This window comes from Dermochelys coriacea, chromosome 12, assembly GCF_009764565.3.
Source record: "Dermochelys coriacea isolate rDerCor1 chromosome 12, rDerCor1.pri.v4, whole genome shotgun sequence".
In the NCBI taxonomy this organism is placed as follows: domain Eukaryota; kingdom Metazoa; phylum Chordata; order Testudines; family Dermochelyidae; genus Dermochelys; species Dermochelys coriacea.
In genome coordinates, this window is record NC_050079.1 from 9,825,424 (window position 1) to 9,845,346 (window position 19,923).

Genomic DNA, 19,923 nt, shown 5'->3' on the forward strand with positions numbered 1-19,923 from the left:
AGCTCAAGCAGAGCTAGGGCACTAAAAATAGCAGTTCAGCCAGGGGCAGCATGGGTGGCAAGTCAGGCTAGCCACCTGAGCACAAAGGACTCCCTAGGCTGCTAGACTCAGCCACCACCCATGACTACACTGCTATTTCTAGCATGCTAGCTCCAAAAGAGGTAGCACGTCTGTCTACTTGCATGGGGAAGCATGCTTCCAGCTGCCGTGTAGACAGACCCTAAGTCATTGCAGATCTTACCCCATTGAAGATCCTACTTTTCACAAGACTGTGGCTTGTGTGGAAGCAGGGAAAGAAAGAGAGGGATTAAGTGCAGCCATTTAAGTTTAGAGACAGAGCAACTGTTGAGCTAAGCTTTAGCCTAATATTGCGAGACTTGTAGAAGCAGGGCTCACGTTGGAAACAAGTGGGAAACAGCAGAATAGTTAGTGTGATCTAGCCTTAAGACAACAATGTTTTAAAAAAACAAAGTAAGAAAATACTGAAATAAATAGTAAATAGCCCAAATAAAATGCAGATTTTTTAATTAATGCACGTCACAAAGAGGTATAAATGCTTGTGTAATTTGGCTTGTACTTTGGAGAAACTGAGGCAGGGATGCTTTCTGCCAGCTGTATTCTTCCCTTGCAATTGCTCAAATAAAGCTGTCTCTAATTTTGTTACTTCCAACCTGAAAGTGGAGTTCGTTTTCTTCCAAACTTGCAAACCAAGGTATGCTGGCCAAGTTCTTATTTCAGTATTTATCCCCTGCTTACTTATATTCCCCTCTCAGTTTCACCTGGTTATGAGACAATCCTGGAGCATAAAATAGACACCTTTCCTTCAGAATGGAAGTGTGTTTTCTATAGGAACTCACTGTTAATCAATGGAATTCATACACTAGGGCAGGACATCCTTTGAAGGAAAGGTGGAATATTAAGGCTACAAGAGGTGGGCAGTGGCAACATTTCAGAGATAGATGATGAGATCTTCACATGTATGTGATCACTCCTGGACTCAGGGCAGACATAAAAAGGTGGATGGTACACCATGATTTGGAGCCAGCTAAAGGCAAGTTTGGCCTTTGGTGCAACTGAAGGCAGGCTCAGGGCTGCTCTAAGATCCATCTGGATGGTTATGGCTTCTGGCAGTCAAGGATAGCCATGCCGCTATGAGCCCCATGCCAGGGGTACCTTCAGAAAGCCAGTTAAGCCAGAGTAGCACAAAGGGGTTTAGTAGGGTTAGAAATCTGACCTCTAGAAATCTAGTCTCTTCAATCAATTGCTTGCTTCTTAAAGAAATTCTTACACTCTTTTGCATTCGCTCATTTGTTTTTCTACATGAATACAGTTACAGACACTTTCCACCCACTGTAGTCTTTAAAAGATCTTTCTTGCTCCCACTGCAATCAGTTCTGGTTGTCTTCTTAGCAATGTTAGTACCTATGAACTCTGTCTCCTTCATACTTGTTGAAGTATTGAGTGGGTGTGCATCTTACAGGATAAGTATCAAGAAGCGCTATTAGTGGAGAGAGATATGGTGCTAACATGGCAAAGCTAAATCAAAGGTACGAGCATCTGCCAAAGGGATGTTAATAGCTGGATTACACAGGATGCTATCCTCTTTTCTTTCTTTCTTAGGAGAGGAGGATGTGTAGGAGGAAGGGAGGCAACCTATGCAAGGATCTAAGTAACACTTCAAAAGGCACAATTTCATTACAGCTGGACAGGAGTGCAGGTTTCAAGAAGCCACTTCCACACAAAGATTTGTTGGATACAATATTCCCATAGATATCTATGGTTTAACAGCATCTCTACTTCGGCTCCAAACTTCACTGACTTGCCGGTGTAAAATGTTAGTTTGCCATGGCAATATTTTACCAAAGCAGGTGATATGCTGTAGAAAGGGATCATTTATACTTCATCCTTCCTATTGATTTTCAAAGGGAGCTGTCATCACAAGTGACTAGATCATGCTTTGGAAGCCTTACTGAATTTCAGACAGGATACAGAGGAGTCAAACTTCTATATCGTTTAGTGGAGCACTCTTATTTCTACTTTAATATTATAGTAAAGGTCTGATGGCCTTTTATTACGGCACAGAACAGATGCAGTATAGACAGTAGTGCAAGCTCTCTCTCCTCCCCACATCCCAATATACATACAGTATAGCGTTCCAGCCTGGAACTTCTACTCTGACCTTGTGGAATCTCTAGATCCCTTTAATTCTTGGCCTCTGCCGAGAAAGCCAACCAGAAAGCCAAGACAAATGTGATGCAGGAAGATGTAAACCAGGAACTAGCCAGAGATCAGCAAGTCATTTCTACAGAGTACATGACTGGCCCTGCAGTTGAGCAATACTTAAATATGTATATTGTGCCCAGTCTTTAGCTAACCTCTGCTCCCCACTGGAGTCATATTAACACTCTAGAGGTCATGGCGTTCTGAGATACTGGAAAGCTTTTAGATTTTAGAAGTGGAGATTGAGGAGAAGGGTCATTTCCAGTCTTCCATTTTTCATCCTGAGAGAGAAATGAGCAGAGGTACACGGGCGAAAGGGAGAGGAGGAGAGAAAGAATGAATACATTAAAAATAGCAGAGGGGAACGGAGTAAGGCAAAACGGGAGTAAGAAGAAAATATTGGAAATGTGATTGTTTTACTAGCTAGACGTAGAACAGAGACTAAGGCAAAGAGAATTACTAAACATGTTGGTTCTTTGGTCTAGATTTGGGAAGTCACTGCCAGACCCAAGCCAAATTCTTCCCAAAGTTACATCCACGCAACCTCATTTAAATCAATAAAAGGAGTCGTGAAGGAGTCATCTAGGGTAGAATTTGGCCACAGGGCAGATTAGTAAAGAGCTGGGAAATATGGATGGAGAATGAAGAGCAACAACCCCGAAACAGAAGTGTTAGAGAAAGGAGAGGTTTCAGAGTAGCAGCTGTGTTAGTCTGTATTCGCAAAAAGAAAAGGAGGACTTGTGGCACCTTAGAGACTAACAAATTTATTAGAGCATAAGCTTTCGTGAGCTACAGCTCACTTCATCGGATGCATTTGGTGAAAAAAACAGAGGGGAGATTTATATACACACACAGAGAACATGAAACAATGGGTTTATCATACACACTGTAAGGAGAGTGATCACTTAAGATAAGCCATCACCAGCAGCAGGGGGGGAAAGGAGGAAAACCTTTCATGGTGACAAGTAAGGTAGGCTATTTCCAGCAGTTAACAAGAATATCTGAGGAACAGTGGGGGATGGGGTGGGGGGGGGAGAAATAACATGGGGAAATAGTTTTACTTTGTGTAATGACTCATCCATTCCCAGTCTCTATTCAAGCCTAAGTTAATTGTATCCAGTTTGCAAATTAATTCCAATTCAGCAGTCTCTCGTTGGAGTCTGTTTTTGAAGTTTTTTTGTTGAACGATAGCCACTCTTAGGTCTGTAATCGAGTGACCAGAGAGATTGAAGTGTTCTCCAACTGGTTTTTGAATGTTATAATTCTTGACGTCTGATTTGTGTCCATTCATTCTTTTACGTAGAGACTGTCCAGTTTGGCCAATGTACATGGCAGAGGGGCATTGCTGGCACATGATGGCATATATCACATTGGTAGATGCGCAGGTGAACGAGCCTCTGATAGAGTGGCGGATGTGATTAGGCCCTATGATGGTATCCCCTGAATAGATATGTGGACAGAGTTGGCAACGGGCTTTGTTGCAAGGATAGGTTCCTGGGTTAGTGGTTCTGTTGTGTGGTTTGTGGTTGCTGGTGAGTATTTGCTTCAGATTGGGGAGCTGTCTCTAAGCAAGGACTGGCCTGTCTCCCAAGATCTGTGAGTGTGATGGGTCGTCTTCAGGATAGGTTGTAGATCCTTGATGATGCGTTGGAGAGGTTTTAGTTGGGGGCTGAAGGTGATGGCTTGTGGCATTCTGTTATTTTCTTTGTTGGGCCTGTCCTGTAGTAGGTGACTTCTGGGTACTCTTCTGGCTCTGTCAATCTGTTTCTTCACTTCAGCAGGTGGGTACTGTAGTTGTAGGAATGCATGATAGAGATCTTGTAGGTGTTTGTCTCTGTCTGAGGGGTTGGAGCAAATGCGGTTATATCGTAGAGCTTGGCTGTAGACAATGGATCGAGTGGTATGATCTGGATGAAAGCTAGAGGCATGTAGGTAGGAATAGCGGTCAGTAGGTTTCCGATATAGGGTGGTGTTTATGTGACCATCGCTTATTAGCACCGTAGTATCCAGGAAGTGGATCTCTTGTGTGGACTGGTCCAGGCTGAGGTTGATGGTGGGATGGAAATTGTTGAAATCATGGTGGAATTCCTCAAGGGCTGCTTTTCCATGGGTCCAGATGATGAAGATATCATCAATGTAGCGCAAGTAGAGTAGGGGCATTAGGGGACGAGAGCTGAGGAAACGTTGTTCTAAGTCAGCCATAAAAATGTTGGCATACTGTGGGGCCATGCGGGTACCCATCGCAGTGCCGCTGATTTGAAGGTATACATTGTCCCCAAATGTGAAATAGTTATGGGTGAGGACAAAGTCACAAAGTTCAACCACCTATGCATAGGTAGCTCACGAAAGCTTATGCTCTAATAAATTTGTTAGTCTCTAAGGTGCCACAAGTACTCCTTTTCTTTTTGAGAAAGGAGAGGAACGTGTTCCGCTAGTCAATGCGCCTCCTGGGACAGATTCTCGAGCGGGCTCAGTATTTTGGATGCTGAGCTTTTCAGAAACCTGGCTGAGCACTTTCGAAAAATGGACATGTAATGGGATGCCAGACAGGCGATGGCTGCCTATCAAAATCTGACCCTGTGTATTTCAACCAATGGGACTCACCTGCCTATAGTTTAATCTTGATTATCACCTTTTGTTGCTGTTATCTATGAATGAAGCTATGCTATTAATATGATTTATTCAAAAGATAGCTTTGTTTCAGTGTTAATTTCAGCTACTACTGTTATGCTTTTAATTAAAAAGCGGGGCAGCAGGAAGTGATTGACAGCAATGGTCTGCAAATAGATGTCTGTGATCTGACCACATGGAATTATAAATGGTTCTCTAGATACGTCTACTACTCTCATCCCCAGGGTTTCTTGCAATTTACGTTTTACATTGTATGTGTACATACACATACACACACAAATTATATGATTTGGTACAGTTCCTTTGCACTATTTCCCTTGGTCTTTACAGTTTAATGGTGTTACCATTCTTGTAGTTTTATTAATAGTCTCACAATATTTGGTGGTTTTGGTTTTTGGGTTTTTTAAAAACACACCTCAGTGCCTGATTATACGAGAATTCCAGATAAAACATTTTAGTCCTCATCATCTCTAAATAATCCAGAAGGCAAATCAAAATAACTCAACATATATTATTTTTAAAATCTCGTGATCTTTAAGGAAGTTTCATTGATTGGTTGGCCTGATTCATGAATTTTGAATGCTTGGGTCTAGCAGTACTGGATTAATTACTGATAGCCAGTATGAACGCTACAGTATAGTTTTAATTTAGTTACCACCCCAGCTGGGAATCAAAAAGACCAGTTTAATAAACTACGTGGTCAAATGCTATAAATAATTGATCCATAGGGCAAGAAAGCTGCATGCAAATTGGTGTCTGTTAACGAGGGGTGCTCCCCAATCAGACTGCTCAGAGATCACGGAGTATTATGTGCTGTAAATATGGCACATTATACAAAGTTAACAACTCAGATATGCTGCATTCTGCGGTAATGCACCAGTGTGCAAACGAGCGCCATGTTAAGTAGTTGAGTTTCAAGATGTGGGAATGCATTGAGATCCATGCTGATGACTACTATTTAGATATAGACCCCTGTCTGATCCTAGCACATTAGGCTGATTTTGCTGATATAGCAGCAAATTAGCTTTAAATGCTGAATGATGCTTTCCATGTATCTTGGTGCAAGAAATCAGCACAGCATAACCTACCAATGCTCTTTCCTAGCACCTATCAATCACTATTTTAAAACCCCATTTATGCTGGGAAGTGCCCAGTGTTTAAAGATATTCTCCATTCATTTATTAATAGGGTTCAGAAAAGCTAGTCTGCAATTTTACATGTTATATTTTAACACCGGGAATACCAGAATCTTAAACTGCACCTTTAAACATTATTTGTCATCTATTTTACTCACCCAGAAGAACGTACATGAGCCTGTTTGCAGACCAGTGCAAGACACAGAAAAATAGTGCAAGGAAAATTTAGACTCAGAGTAGTTTCTATCCCTAAATGATGTTTCTCATGTCCCTGGAGATCATGAGATCTCACTTATCCTACCTTCTCCATTTTATCCTTCCTTGACCCTCAAGGTCTGACCAAGAGTCACTATTCTGTTGTGGATGAGCACTTTCTTAAGAACTCATCAATGTTTTTCATTAATCACACCAAAGGACCATTGTCCGTTACTTACCAATCCCCATCTCTCCCCTTCCCTATCTACCCCATTGTCTTTACAGGACTCCTGTCACTCTGGCACAGCAAAGAGGCCTTTAGTGGGTAACAAACCAGTTAACAAGGATAGCTATGTAGGGACCTTCCACTAAGGCCAACAAATCATATCAGCTTCCAAACTGGTATTGTCTAGTCTATCAGACTCCAGACAGGGGTTTTCTTAAGTCATTGTCCAGTGAATGTGTACAGTAAAAGTTAAATGTGTAGATTCATTCAAATAATCATGCAGGAAAATCTAAAATTCCAACACCATGCTGTGTGGAAGGTATTTTGCACATGCATTTTTTGATCCTGCTGTCTGTACAGTACCTCTTTCTTAAATGCCTAGATAGTTGTTCTGAACCTGAAGAAAAGGTATTAGGGATGCATGAGTCAAAAGAAATTTAGAGCAAGAGAACGAATAAAGATAATGGAAATAAGTAACATAGATAGTTTGTAAGTTTCAGAACAGGCATTCGAGCTGAGTGACTAATTCATAACCAACAATTTAAACAGATTTAACCTTCTTCTGAGTGTTAAACTGCCTTGGAACAGGTTGTGGTTTGCTTGGATTTGGTATTCAAATATATTTGATTAAATTTTTCACAGATCATTTATTCTATAGTTTGCTCTCCAGAATTCAAACTGCTTAGTTGTGACTAGTCAAATAAGTCACATGGTATATTTTATTCCCTGAATGGATTAATGGAACTCATTCAGGTTTCTGGCACTAATGCTCATGGAAAGAGAATAAGTTTCTTCCATGAGAATTTGAGAGAGTGATCCTATATTTGCTTTTAGCAAATATTTTTGAGAGTAAATGTTCATGGAAAGCAATGACGTAAAGGGCCGTTGGCAACTTTCACGCAGTAAATAAGCACCCTGACTTTCACAATAAGCCTAAAATCAAGCTAATTCCATTTCAAAACAAGGCCAAAACAAGCCAATTCCTAAGAATTTCAACACTCTATGTGACTAAATCCCTTTGGCGTGCAGTCTGGGATTGTAGTGGGCCCACTATGCACCCCTGACTCTCTCCCCTCTCCGCTTGCTGCCCCTTACCCCTGCTTGCCGGGAGCCAATCCAAAAAAAAAAAAAACCAGCAACAAGCTACAAGCCAAAAACTATCCAACAAGCAACTCACAAGCCAATTAAGCCAAAAACAAGCCCAATTTCTGTGTTTTTTCCCACAGGTTTGGCATGTCTGCCCATGAACTGTTGAGAGGAAGGATGGTCTTGTGATTAGGGCATTGGAAAAGGACTCTGGAGCCCTAAATTGCATTCCCAGTTCTGCCACAGACTTTTTGGGCAAGTCTCTCATTATGCCTTAAGTTTCAGATCTGTAAAATGGGGATAATACTTCCTTTCTCCCACCCTTTGTCTCTCTTATCTAGATTGTAAGCACTTTGGTAACTGTCTCAGTAGGTGTTTATAAAGAGCCTAAGACAGCAGAGTCACAATCTCAGTTGAAGCTCTTGCTGTAGTTATAAATAAAAAGGTAAAGCAAACTTTTAAAGAACCACAAAATTCTCAAATTATTTTGCAGCATTCACCCAATTCTGCTTCCAATCCATAAGAGATAATGCAAAAAAAAAAAGATTTTTAACAATCTAACTGGAAAGCAAAGGGATGATTCAGATACAGATGAATGTGATGTGCATTATAGTTTATTTTGTTTCCCCATGGTTACATAATTTTCAAGTTTATACTTTACATTTTCTCATATCAATCTCTCCTTTTCCTATTTTAAAAAAAAATTCTGGCATGTTGAACAGAGCTTAACATTAATATGGCTGTTTTTCACTATAACAATATCTTCCACCTATTGAGCACCTGGCCAGGCCAAAATATTGCTGTTTGTACAACTGTATCATCTATGTTGGCAACATAGGTTCCAGCCATCTTTGGTTAAACCTTCAGTAGGTAAAACAAGAGTCAGATCCACGAAAACACATTAGTTACATAGGCTCTTTCAATGTCTTCATTATGCATCAATTATTTCTAAACAGCAGCATGTCTCTTCCCACCAAAATATTTAGATTGGGAGCAACATTTAATTGTATTAGTTGGACCAAGACAATCTGAAGAAGCTCAATTTGGAAGAACTAGTTAATTCATAAACCTATCACCTCTTTCGGTCTGAGCTCAGAATTGGGCTTAGATCACAAATGAAATGAGTTTTGTGGTCTTTAGCAGGTGCCAGTGCCTACCACAGATTCCAGCATGATTCAACAAGATTTGTCAGGAAATCTAAGGACTAGTATAGAAGAAATAATGCTGGTTTGGACTTAGGGATATTAACAGACTCCAGTTAGTGTCATCAGTAGCTAATTTTTTTATGATAACGACAGTTTTTTGGTTTTGTTTTCTTAAAGATGGAAGACTGCAAAACTGATGTGTATGTTTTTAATTGTTAGATACCACTGTCTGAGTGAATATGTAATTATAACAGTTTGCACTATATTTTCTTCAGGAGTTGCTGTGCTAGAGTTTGTTTCTTCCCCCCAAACTTTGTTCTCTTATAATTCCATCTAAATGCAAAGAATTTACTAAAATAGCCAACTGTAAATATTATAAAGTATTAAACACACATTTCTTAACAATATTGACATAAAAGTTACAAATCACTTGCATGCCCTAAAGACAGCTCAGTGCAAGCTATTGCATAGCTTAGGGATTCTTTTCACTACTCTTCAGAGGGTTCTATATTTTTTGTGAAGATACTATGAAGAAAAGTTGCAAAATCTCTACAGGTGCAAGCTAACAAAATAGGATTATGGATAAACATCAGACGTAAAAATTGTTAAATTACCAAAGTTTTCTCACTAGACTTCTATGATTAAAAACGGAGACTATTGTAATCATAAGAATAGCAGAGAAGAAAATTTGACAAGCCTAATTATGATTAACAAGCGTGCCACACATAATGAGAGCATGTCCTAGCATCTCAAGAAAAGAACACAGCAAAAGGTATTCTGTTTAATCACCTTTGTTTTACAAAGCAATCCAGCATTCATGCCTGACACACACAGGTTTCAGAGTAGCAGCCGTGCTAGTCTGTATTCGCAAAAAGAAAAGGAGTACTTGTGGTACCTTAGAGACTAACAAATTTATTAGAGCATAAGCTTTCGTGAGCTACAGCTTATACATTGGATGCATCCGATGAAGTGAGCTGTAGCTCACGAAAGCTTATGCTCTAATAAATTTGTTAGTCTCTAAGGTGCCACAAGTACTCCTTTTCTTTTTGACACACACAGTCTCTCTCGTGTATGGTACAGGCTGGCTATGTTCCCCCCAAGCTCTTTAGTTAGTTACCAAGTGAAATTGTATCTCTTGGCTGAAATTCACATGCCAGAGTCTTGCAAGATCAATGAATTAATAGTTATTTTATTCTAGGACTTTTTTTAAAAACTTTTGATTAATTTTGTAAGAATTTTAAATATGCTAAACTAATTTCTTGCATAGTTGAGAAAAGAAATCTACCTCCAAAGGTTGGAATGAACTCATTTCATGTGTCTCATACTCTCGTACAGGGTTTAATTACATTAATATGCCCCATACTTTTCTTTCACACTTCAAATTAAGTGTCTCAAATATAGATTTCATTTAGGTTGAAACATCCAGTTTAATGTGCCTTAAATGCCAAATGATCAAGCTCATTTGAGGCTTAACATTCAAAAAATGTAAATTTGTTAGTCTCTAAGGTGCCACAAGTACTCCTTTTCTTTTTGCGAATACAGACTAACACGGCTGCTACTCTGAAACCAGTCACTTTACAGTAGTGGCTCTCAGCCTTTCCAGACTACTATACCCCTTTCAGGAATCTGATTTGTCTTGTGTATCATAAAGTTCCACCTCACTTAAAAACTACTTGCTTCCAAAATCTGATAAATGTACAAAAATGTGCCACAACACACTGTCAAGCAATTTTCCAGTATTTCTCATTGGTACCATATAATTATAAAATAAATCAATTGGAATATAAGTATTGTACTTACATTTCAATGTATAGTACATAGAGCAGTATAAACCAATCATTATATGAAATTTTAGTTTGTACTGGCTTCGCTAGTGCTTTTTATGTAGCCTGTTGTAAAATTAGGCAAATATCTAGATGAGTTGATGCACCCCCTGGAAGACCTCTGTGTATCCCCAGGGGTACGTGTACCCTGGTTGAGAGCCACTGCTTTACAGTTTCACCTAAGGAAATGTGCCTGAAATAATATCATTTACTGTGTTTTATTTTTTATTTAACCTAAATACATATTGGATGTTAATAGCTATTGGACAATCATCACAGAATACCTACCATTCACTTGTACATTAAGAGATATCTCATTTCCCACAATCAAAGTGGAATTGCATCACACCACTAAATCAGCATATCGAGCCAGGTTTAGGAACACTGTAACTATTCTTACGTTTCAGTGTTGTTAAAGTGCCATTTGCTTTCTACTGACTGAAACCTAGCCAAACTGCATGGATAAAATGCATCTAGAAAACAGCGGGTTTTGAAGTGCAAACAAGCCCATTGAATCTAATCTCAAACTGCGGAGCAGATGTTTGCCTTAAAATGTTCCTCTAAATGGACGGTCCATATAGGTATCGCCCTTTCTGGCTCCCATCTCTCCCGGCAATACTGATCCACACAAACACGCCAGATACTTTTCAAGTTCAGAAGACAGTCCCATGTGCGTTTCAGAGGAAAAGCAGCGACTGTACCAGCACACAAGGGGGGTGGGGGGGGGACACTGCTACCAAATAAAGGAGCATGAGGAGGTTCTTTCAAGTAAACCTGCGCTGGCTTGGGCACCGAATACTCTTATGGGCACAGTGCCCAGGGGGATTTCAGCTTCTCCCTGTAGGGTGATGCCAATGGCCCAGAGAAGCGGCTCAGCTGCAACACCTGGCATGAAACCGACAGCAGGGAACGGAGCTCCCAGAAGCTGCCCTGAAGACCCGGGTCCCGGCTGCCCAAAACACTCACGTGGCCGCTCCTAGGGACCCCCCACTGCCTTCCCCCTGGAGATGCAGATCCCCTGCGAGGAAAGACCGCCCCAGATCACCCCGCAGTTGGTGCATTTTAAACCCGAACTCTCCTGGGCGCTGAAAGCTGCACAGACCGGGGGCCACTCTCGCCGGAGCTGAAGCGCCGCTGTGTCAGGGTGCAGGGACCCTGCGAGAGCCTCCCCCCGCCTCCAGCTGCTCTTTGCCTAGGCTGCAAACCCTACCCACCCCGCCGCTACCCGGGGGCTTCCTGCCCGGCCGGCTCGGGGGCGCTGGAGGCATGGCCCCGGCGTGGGCTGATGCAGGGCCAGAGAAGGGGAGAGCGGGGTCATGAGGAGGCAGCGGGGCCACGCAAAAGGGGGGGGGGGTGTTGCGGGTGCGACTCGCAGCGCCCTCACTTTTGCGGCGCTTTGCACCAGTCCAGGCGCCCCCTTTACAGCCCGGGGGCCGGGCGAGAGTCGCACAGGCTGCTCGTGCAGCACCTGGGAGCCCCGGACGCAGCTGCTCCCCCGAACCCCCCCCCCCGGGCCCGAGCCCCGCGGGCAGGGGCTTCGGACTCACATCCAGGATCACCGAGGTGCCTTTCCGCTGCCCCGGGGGGAAGAATCCCTGGCCGGCGCCTGCCGGCCCCTCCTGCAGGAGCTCCCTGTCGGAGAGGATGCTCTTGTCGCTCATCTTGGTGACTATCCAGCGGAGCAGCCCGTCCAGTCCCCTGATCTGTGGCTGCTGCTTGTGGAGGATCTTGTGGACGCTCTCCCTGCAATAGCGCGCTGCCTGCTCACACATCTTTCACACAGTCCTCATGCTGGAGCCGGGGGTCTTCCCTCCCACCCAAGCGCATCACCCCTGACAGCTGCTCGCTGGCACCGCTGCAAACCCCACCCTGCACACTCTCACAGGAGGGGAGCAGCCAGGGGCGGATCCAAGGGGCCAGATGCGGGCGGCGGCGGCGAGGGTGGGGGGGGGGGGAGCAGCTTGGTGCTAAATAATAAACGCTGCAGCCCTCTGCTTATAGCCCCCCAGCTCCTGCTAAACCCCACTCTGTTAGAACCCAGGAGTCCCGGCTCCCAGCTCCGATCATTTGACCCCGCTCCTCTGCCACAGGCAGGGTTATAACCCAGGAGTCCCGGCTCCCAGCTCCGATCACTTGACCCCGCTCCCCTTCCACAACCAGGGTTAGAACCCAGGAGTCCCGGCTCCCAGCTCCGATCACTTGACCCCGCTCCCCTTCCACAACCAGGGTTAGAACCCAGGAGTCCCGGCTCCCAGCTCCGATCATTTGACCCCGCTCCTCTGCCACAGGCAGGGTTAGAACCCAGGAGTCCCGGCTCCCAACTCCGATCACTTGACCCCGCTCCTCTGCCACAGGCAGGGTTATAACCCAGGAGTCCCGGCTCCCAACTCCGATCACTTGACCCCGCTCCCCTTCCACAACCAGGGTTAGAACCCAGGAGTCCCGGCTCCCAGCTCCGATCACTTGACCCCGCTCCCCTTCCACAACCAGGGTTAGAACCCAGGAGTCCCGGCTCCCAACTCCGATCACTTGACCCCGCTCCTCTGCCACAGGCAGGGTTATAACCCAGGAGTCCCGGCTTCCAGCTCCGATCACTTGACCCCGCTCCCCTTCCACAACCAGGGTTAGAACCCAGGAGTCCTGGCTCCCAGCTCGGATCACTAGACCCCGCTCCTCTGCCACAACAAGGATTAGAACCCAGCGGTCCTGACTCATGTCAGGACCAAATTGGACTGAATAGTAGTGTGACTTAGCACACAGGATCACAATGCCACTCACATTTGGCCCATTTTGGTTGTTTGGCCCTGCCGCTGAAGCTAGATCCTTTCTCAGGCACAAGCTGCTGGAAACGCCTCTACTTGGTCTCCATCTGTCAAGGGTGATTCCCCACCCTGGCACTTCGAGTGCAGAAGGTGGGGGCCCACAAGGATTTTTAAAAATTAATATTTGACACTCCAGGCTTGTATTAAACTTCCAAGGTTACAGCTTTTCTCTGACCTTGGCTTGGTAAACACCGCCACCGCCCAAATGCAAAACCCCTTTTTTTGGAACCCAGGAAGGGTGCTTGGGAATTCCTTCCTGTAAGGTACCCTCAAGCCCTTTCACCCCCTCCCCTCTGGGGAAGAGCTGAGAAAGAAAACAAAGGAAATTAGCTGTTGCCACCAGCTAAAAAAACAACATGTGCACAAACCTCCTAGGATACCAAAAATCCAACAACAGACACAAAGGGGAAGTTTTTTCCTCATTTTAAAAAGTTCTAGCCTTCCCATTGTCTCTTTTGGTCAGGTGCCTACTCCCTTTCCTTTACCTGGGGGGACTTTGTTAGCTCTTTACAGGTAAAGCAAGCAGAGAACAGCCACCAGGAGGGTCTTCATAGATAACTGCCTGGCTGGGTGTCCATAAAAGGGAGCTACTCTCCCCCCTTCACTTATCACACCATCATTATCATGTCAGACCAAAAATTTGAATCCCTGTTTAGGTAGGACAACCTAGAATACAACCTACCTCCACCACCCTATCGAAAGCCCTCACAAAACCAGCCAGCTGATTTCATTTGGCTCTTTCTAGAGTTGCTGAACTAATTGCATGGCTCAACTGGACAAATATTCCTAATGCTATAATTCATCTTGTAAAAGACATGCTTTGTGCTGTTTACATCCACAGACCAAGAGTATTATTTATAATATTTATAAATCCTTGTATCAAAGTGCCATAGCCCACTTTATCTTTCCTCTGAGCACCCTCTGCACACACACAAAATGCACACAAATTGGAAGGACAATAATGGAGAAAATTAAGACTGAGATAGACCCAAGCAGCAAAGTGCAGATCCAGACCCTCTCAAAGTAGACCTCAGGGAGTCATCTCTAATTAGAAATGTATTGTTTGGGTCAGCACACAAAGCAGCACAGACTGTGTTTTGATGTCAATTCCAGTGAACTTTGTTTTATTTGGTTAATAATATGTCAGTATGCAGTTTCAAAATGATTTGGTATTATAGATATACATACATCATATAAATATGCATATATATTTTAAATATTAATGGTGTCCTCAAGGCTACCTACTTCCATATTACAAGATATCTTGCTTGTAGCTGCCTGAGTTGAGACAGAGCTAGGTTTTGCTTCATGATCCTCTAAGACTGGGGAGCTCCAAAACCTTTTAATAGCATGGACCACATCTTAATAGAAATATCATGCTTTTCCATAGCATGGACCACCTCCCCTCCAGTTTGCATATGCAGGGACCACCTACATTAAACATTTGTGGCAGCTACTGCAGTTGCTTGCGTGGAAGAGTAATATTAGGAAAGTGTGTATTTTTAAACAGCTGTAATGCAACTTCGTAGCTGGAAGGAAAGAAGCCACCCAGCAGTATATGATTAACCAGTTCTCCATAAACTGCCAAGGAGTGCAGAGCATTAGCAGTCCACAGAGCATGATTTTGAAACCATTGTTTGGAACCACTGGCCTTAAGCAACTAGGATAGTATGAACATGTCAAGCTTTCTTTGAAGGTACTTGGCTAGCCATCCTCCAGGTGGTCATCAGTGCAACCTTAACCCTTATGTTAAAGTCAGGCTCCCACTGAAGTAGACGGCAGCTGTCTTGGACTTCAGCGAGGAGCAAGACTGGTGAAAATTTCATTGCTAAGCTTCCGTGCTAAGCCCTGAACCCCTGCCCACTTAGAGAGTCACAGTGTGTTATAGTCCAAAATACCATAAGAACAGCCATACTGGGTCCATCTAGACCAGTATCCTGTCTTCTGACAGTAGCCAATGCCAGCTGCTTCAGAGGGTATGAACAGAACAGGTAATCATCAAGTGATCCATCCTCTGCACAACTGGCCCGATCAGACCTGCACATTAATTGCTCTTTCCTTCTCTCCCTTATCCTTTATTATTATTAAAATGGAAGCTCCTATGTAGGATTGTATAGTTTATCTACACCAGTGCAGTTACCCAAGAGCAAATCCAAGGTGTAGACATGCAGAACTCCACTTCATTCTTACTGCATCTTTCTTTGTTTGAGTGAACCAGGAAGAAACTTTTTATTGTTTCATTTCAGAAGTGTAGGTGCTCAGCTGCTGTTTGAAGACAAGTGATTGCGAGCTCAGTTCTCTCTGCTGGAAGAAGCATATAATGGCTCTGGGCTCTGGAAGTGTGTTATAAATAGAGTGCACATAAAGACTGGCGGTGGGATACTGCTTTCATCCTACTACCTAAATGAGGGGTAGTGACTTTGCTGCAGTATTTACTTTTTTCCCCCAGCAGTTCAAAATTAATTAAAAAGTTGAAAAGCTGCAGGGATTTTATGGTGGTTTATTGAAACTGCATGCAGTGTACTAACGGGGCTGTGTTCACTTATGGTGTAATTCATTCCTCTGAGAGGACTAGCACGAGGCCGACACACCACCCACCACCTACATCCTACGTAAGCCTTATAGCAAAGAGACCAGAAGATGAGGCATAAGGTTCATATCTTAAACTTTCTTTGCACAAGGCTTAAATGGGACTTAAGTGATGCACAGCCCTTCTCCTGGCTCTCTCCGAAGCAGTGAATTTCTCCCAAAGAAAACAGCTGTGGTATGGAATTCAATTGGCTGCATCGCTCAATCTACTCTCAACTCCACCCAGATTATGGAAGTTGGAGCTGGAAAAGATCTATTTGGTCAAATCCAACCCTCCTTGTTAGTGAGGAATTGTCCCACTTTTTTGGCAGTCTAGTTTTAAAATGTGCCAAGAGATGTGACACGTCTCGAGAGAGATTATTCCACAGCTCATTAGATTGTGCCGTGGTGATAAATACCAGAAATTTCTCCATATACCTAATTATACCCCCTTGTACACTACATGATTCCATTCTTTCCTTGGTATTTATTTGCTCCAAATATTCATATGCTTATCCTTCCCCTTTAGCCATCCCTTAGAAATGCCATCTCTGTTAAATACATATATGAATAATTCAGTCAATTCATTATCCTATTTCCCATTTCCAGCTTATGATGGTCTCTCATTTACTTATTATTCAAAATTGTTCAATGAATAAATTTACAAATAATGTTTTTCTGCGCCTTTTCCTAGCAATTTGTTATCAGTATTCACATTGGAAACTTTGGGCTCTGTATACATGTGGAAAAATAACATTTCCAACATAACATGTTAGAAAAAAATATTTCAATGATATGAAGTGACATTAGGAAAACACTGGCAATTTTCACAGGGCAGTTAAATTTAGCTGGGGGCCAATTTATTTTTCACATAGAGTGATCATGGGAGCGTTGAATTAGGGAGGGAAATAAAGTATATAACCAATGGCTAAATGGCAAAAGGCAGGGAATTCAAAGTGAAATTAGACACCAGACAGCTACATTTCCCAATGGGTTGCAGGATAGTTAGCCAAACAGCTCCCATAAAAGTTAGCATGGGTATGTGGCTACATCTGCATACTCTTTGGAACGCTAGGCAGTGATCTCTTCTTCCTTCCTGCTGCTGTCAGAAGAATAATATAGAAGAAATATAAAACGGCCAATGAACCCTAACACAAACTGCCCTCATCCCTAGCTATTAACTGTTTCATTGCTGATGCATCCTACACAAATATCTTTGTCATGGAAGCATTACCTTGATGTTTCAATAATTATCTGATCTCACAGCAAATATTTGATGTGCCTACTATAATGCACCTGACAGTGCATTTTGCCTGCTTTACAGTACCTGGCACTTTAACAAGAAAGCAGTTTATTTTCTCTTGGGATACCAACATGCAGGAGAGGGGTATCTGACATACTTTTCGTTTTTTCACCAGAAGAGCAGAGAGCAATATTATTGACAGCTGCCGCTTGCTTTGAAAGCTTAATGGATGGAGAGTACCACTTAATTGGAAATAAAACAGAATAAAAAGCAGGGTAAAATCTTCCAACAGACCAGCCTCCTGTAGCCAGCATGCATTTCAATGAAATTAGCAAATGTTAATTATAGACCTAGGCAGAACCAGCAAGATGCACAGAACTGATTTCAGCCTGATGGACCCTGCTCTTACGCCAGCCAACTTCAGAGTCCTCACGGAGGTTTTTAATAGCTATTCCCCTCCTGCAGCATCCTCTAAGTTATTGCAATCAATTATGAGACCACAGGACCTGCAGTAAACCAAAAGTAGCAAAAATCAAAATATAGCGATGCCAGCTCTGCTTCTAAGAGTATTTTAGGTTAGCCGATTGATCAACTGCCATTTTGTTTTTCATGTTCCTTAGCTAGCAGGACCCTGAAATACTGGGTGCTGGTGAGGAGGGGTGCAGACCAGCAAAAAGACATTTAAAAGCTACAGTTTGGGCTCCACTTTCAGTTCCCTGACTTGCTATATGTAACTTCCCTATTATTGCCCTAACCAGGCACACACATGGTATAATCTGAAATATCACATGCTGATCTCAGACCATTGCAAATACATAGGGCTTCCGATTTCAGATTTTAAGTGATAAACACTGATAAAGTGCCCTATAAAAAAAGAAATCTGTGCTTATCCAATAAACACCAACAAAAACCACCAGAAATGTCTAAGGGCTTGTCTACCGGAGCAGCAATGTGGACTACAGGGGTGTGATTTCTAATGCACACTAAAGTGCTGCACATTAATTGTCTATGTAAAGCCTGCTGGTGGGCACTAAAGATTCCCTAGTGCACTTTAATGTAGTGCTGTTTGAAACAGTACTATGTCAAAGTGCACAAGAGAATATTACAAAGAGATTACTCATTACAGTATGCACTACTGTGATTAATGTATATTATATATACACATGACTTAATACAGTATATACAAGAAAGCCCTTGAAAACCCTGATTTTTGACAGTTACATAAAAACTCAAAAATTGCTAAAAATAAACCCTAAAAAATTAAATTAATAAATCCCAAAAAAGAGAAGCCCTAAAATACACAATAGGGCAATGCAAGGACAGACCGACTTTCTAAACCCTTAGAGAGGTTGTAGTCCCTCTGTAATTAAGACAGACATGTTTTCCCATTATGAGCCCAATTTTACCCGCTTTCCCTAAAATCCTCAAGAAAGTGTTTCCACTTCAAATTGTGTGTCTGTAATCTGCAACCAGCAGACAATTTTTTCACCAGATGTGAGGCCATTCACACAAGGTTTTTTCTGTGGAAAATCTTCCACCATCCATCCTCAATAGCTGCAGTCCTGCCCGATATCCCGGGCAACAAGAGCTCCTGTTTTCTTCTTCCCAACCACATATCAAAAAGGGACAAAGCACACATGGAATCTTCACTCCCTGGGCACTCTCCCTCAGGTGCCAGCTCTTAGCTTCATTGGCTAGGCTAGAATCGCTACCAGGAGAAACTCAATACTTCTCTCCTAGTCCCCAAGACAGCTCTAAACCACCATGCCCAGTCCCTGAGAGGGATATCTCCTGACAGTATTACTAAGTGGTAGCAAAGTTAAATGAATGCGCTCTCCTCTCTCTGCACTGCATCTGGAGGTAACGGGAAGTAGCTCTCCCATTCTCCTAAGTGTCTAGGTCAGAGGCACTATCATCCCAGCAGCAGCTTTGTCCCAGAGCATGGATGATGCGGCACCACCCCAGAACTAGCACATTCAGCCCACACCCTGCAGGGAGCATATCACGGTGGAATCTTCAGCACTCCGCCTAGATGAGGCAGTCAGCGGCACTATATTCACCTCTCACTCTCAGACTTCTTCTGTGACCCTAAGGCAAGTCCCTTAGCCTCTCTGCACCTCAGTTACCCCACCTGTACAATGGGGATAATAGCACTGCCCTATCTCGCAGAGGTGCTCTGAGGATAAACACACTACAGATCGAGAGGCACTCCGGTAGTATGGTATTGGGGCATATAAATACGAAAGATTGAAAACCCCATTGTACTCTACGGCACCCTACACACTTACGTTGTTATAAACTCACATTACCCAGGCTCAGTGCTGGAGCCCTTAAAAAAAAAAACACACCATGCTGGGATGTCACACAGGATGGCTTCCTTCACAGTTTCTCAGACGTACTAGAACACCATTCTGGTTCCTCAAAAAAAGTGATGGAGCAGCACTCGGGACCATTCCAGCATGAATCGAATGCTGCCTCAGGTACTGCAAAAGGAGAAGTTAAATCTTTTTTCGCTTGGAAAGAATTGCACGAAATGGTTTCCTTCAGTTCAAGCCCTGCACTTCCCAAGGTAGCTGTTACCTGGGTAAGTTATGCAGATATCAAACTATCCCAAAGGGCACTTACTGTAATTGGAAAGAATAGGTTATCTGAAGAATCTAATGCTGTCTGAAGAGAGAAAGGTCCAAGACAGAGATCAGAAGAAACGCCTGCATTTCAGCATGAGACACAGAGAAGGTGACTTTCATCTCCCCTTTTGAGTTATACTTTTTCCCCCTTCCACACAGCAGGGAGGTTTTTTTAATTAATAACTTCCAACAGGCAAAGCC

General features: G+C 43.1%; 1 protein-coding gene across 3 annotated transcripts in view; it reads right to left on the reverse strand.

Annotated features, from left to right (window-relative positions):
* Positions 1-19,923, reverse strand: part of NECAB2 (N-terminal EF-hand calcium binding protein 2) — a 394,502-nt gene that overhangs the window by 316,839 nt on the left and 57,740 nt on the right. The window contains exon 1 of one of the 3 annotated variants that reach the window (XM_038368806.1): positions 12,010-12,543. The exons of 1 other annotated variant lie outside the window; for it this stretch is intronic. In XM_038368806.1, coding sequence (XP_038224734.1) covers positions 12,010-12,234 — 225 coding nt within the window. In that variant the 5' untranslated portion in view covers positions 12,235-12,543. Of the gene's footprint in view, positions 1-12,009; positions 12,544-19,923 lie in introns of those variants that run through there. One more of the 3 variants, XM_038368807.2, reaches the window with a different exon arrangement.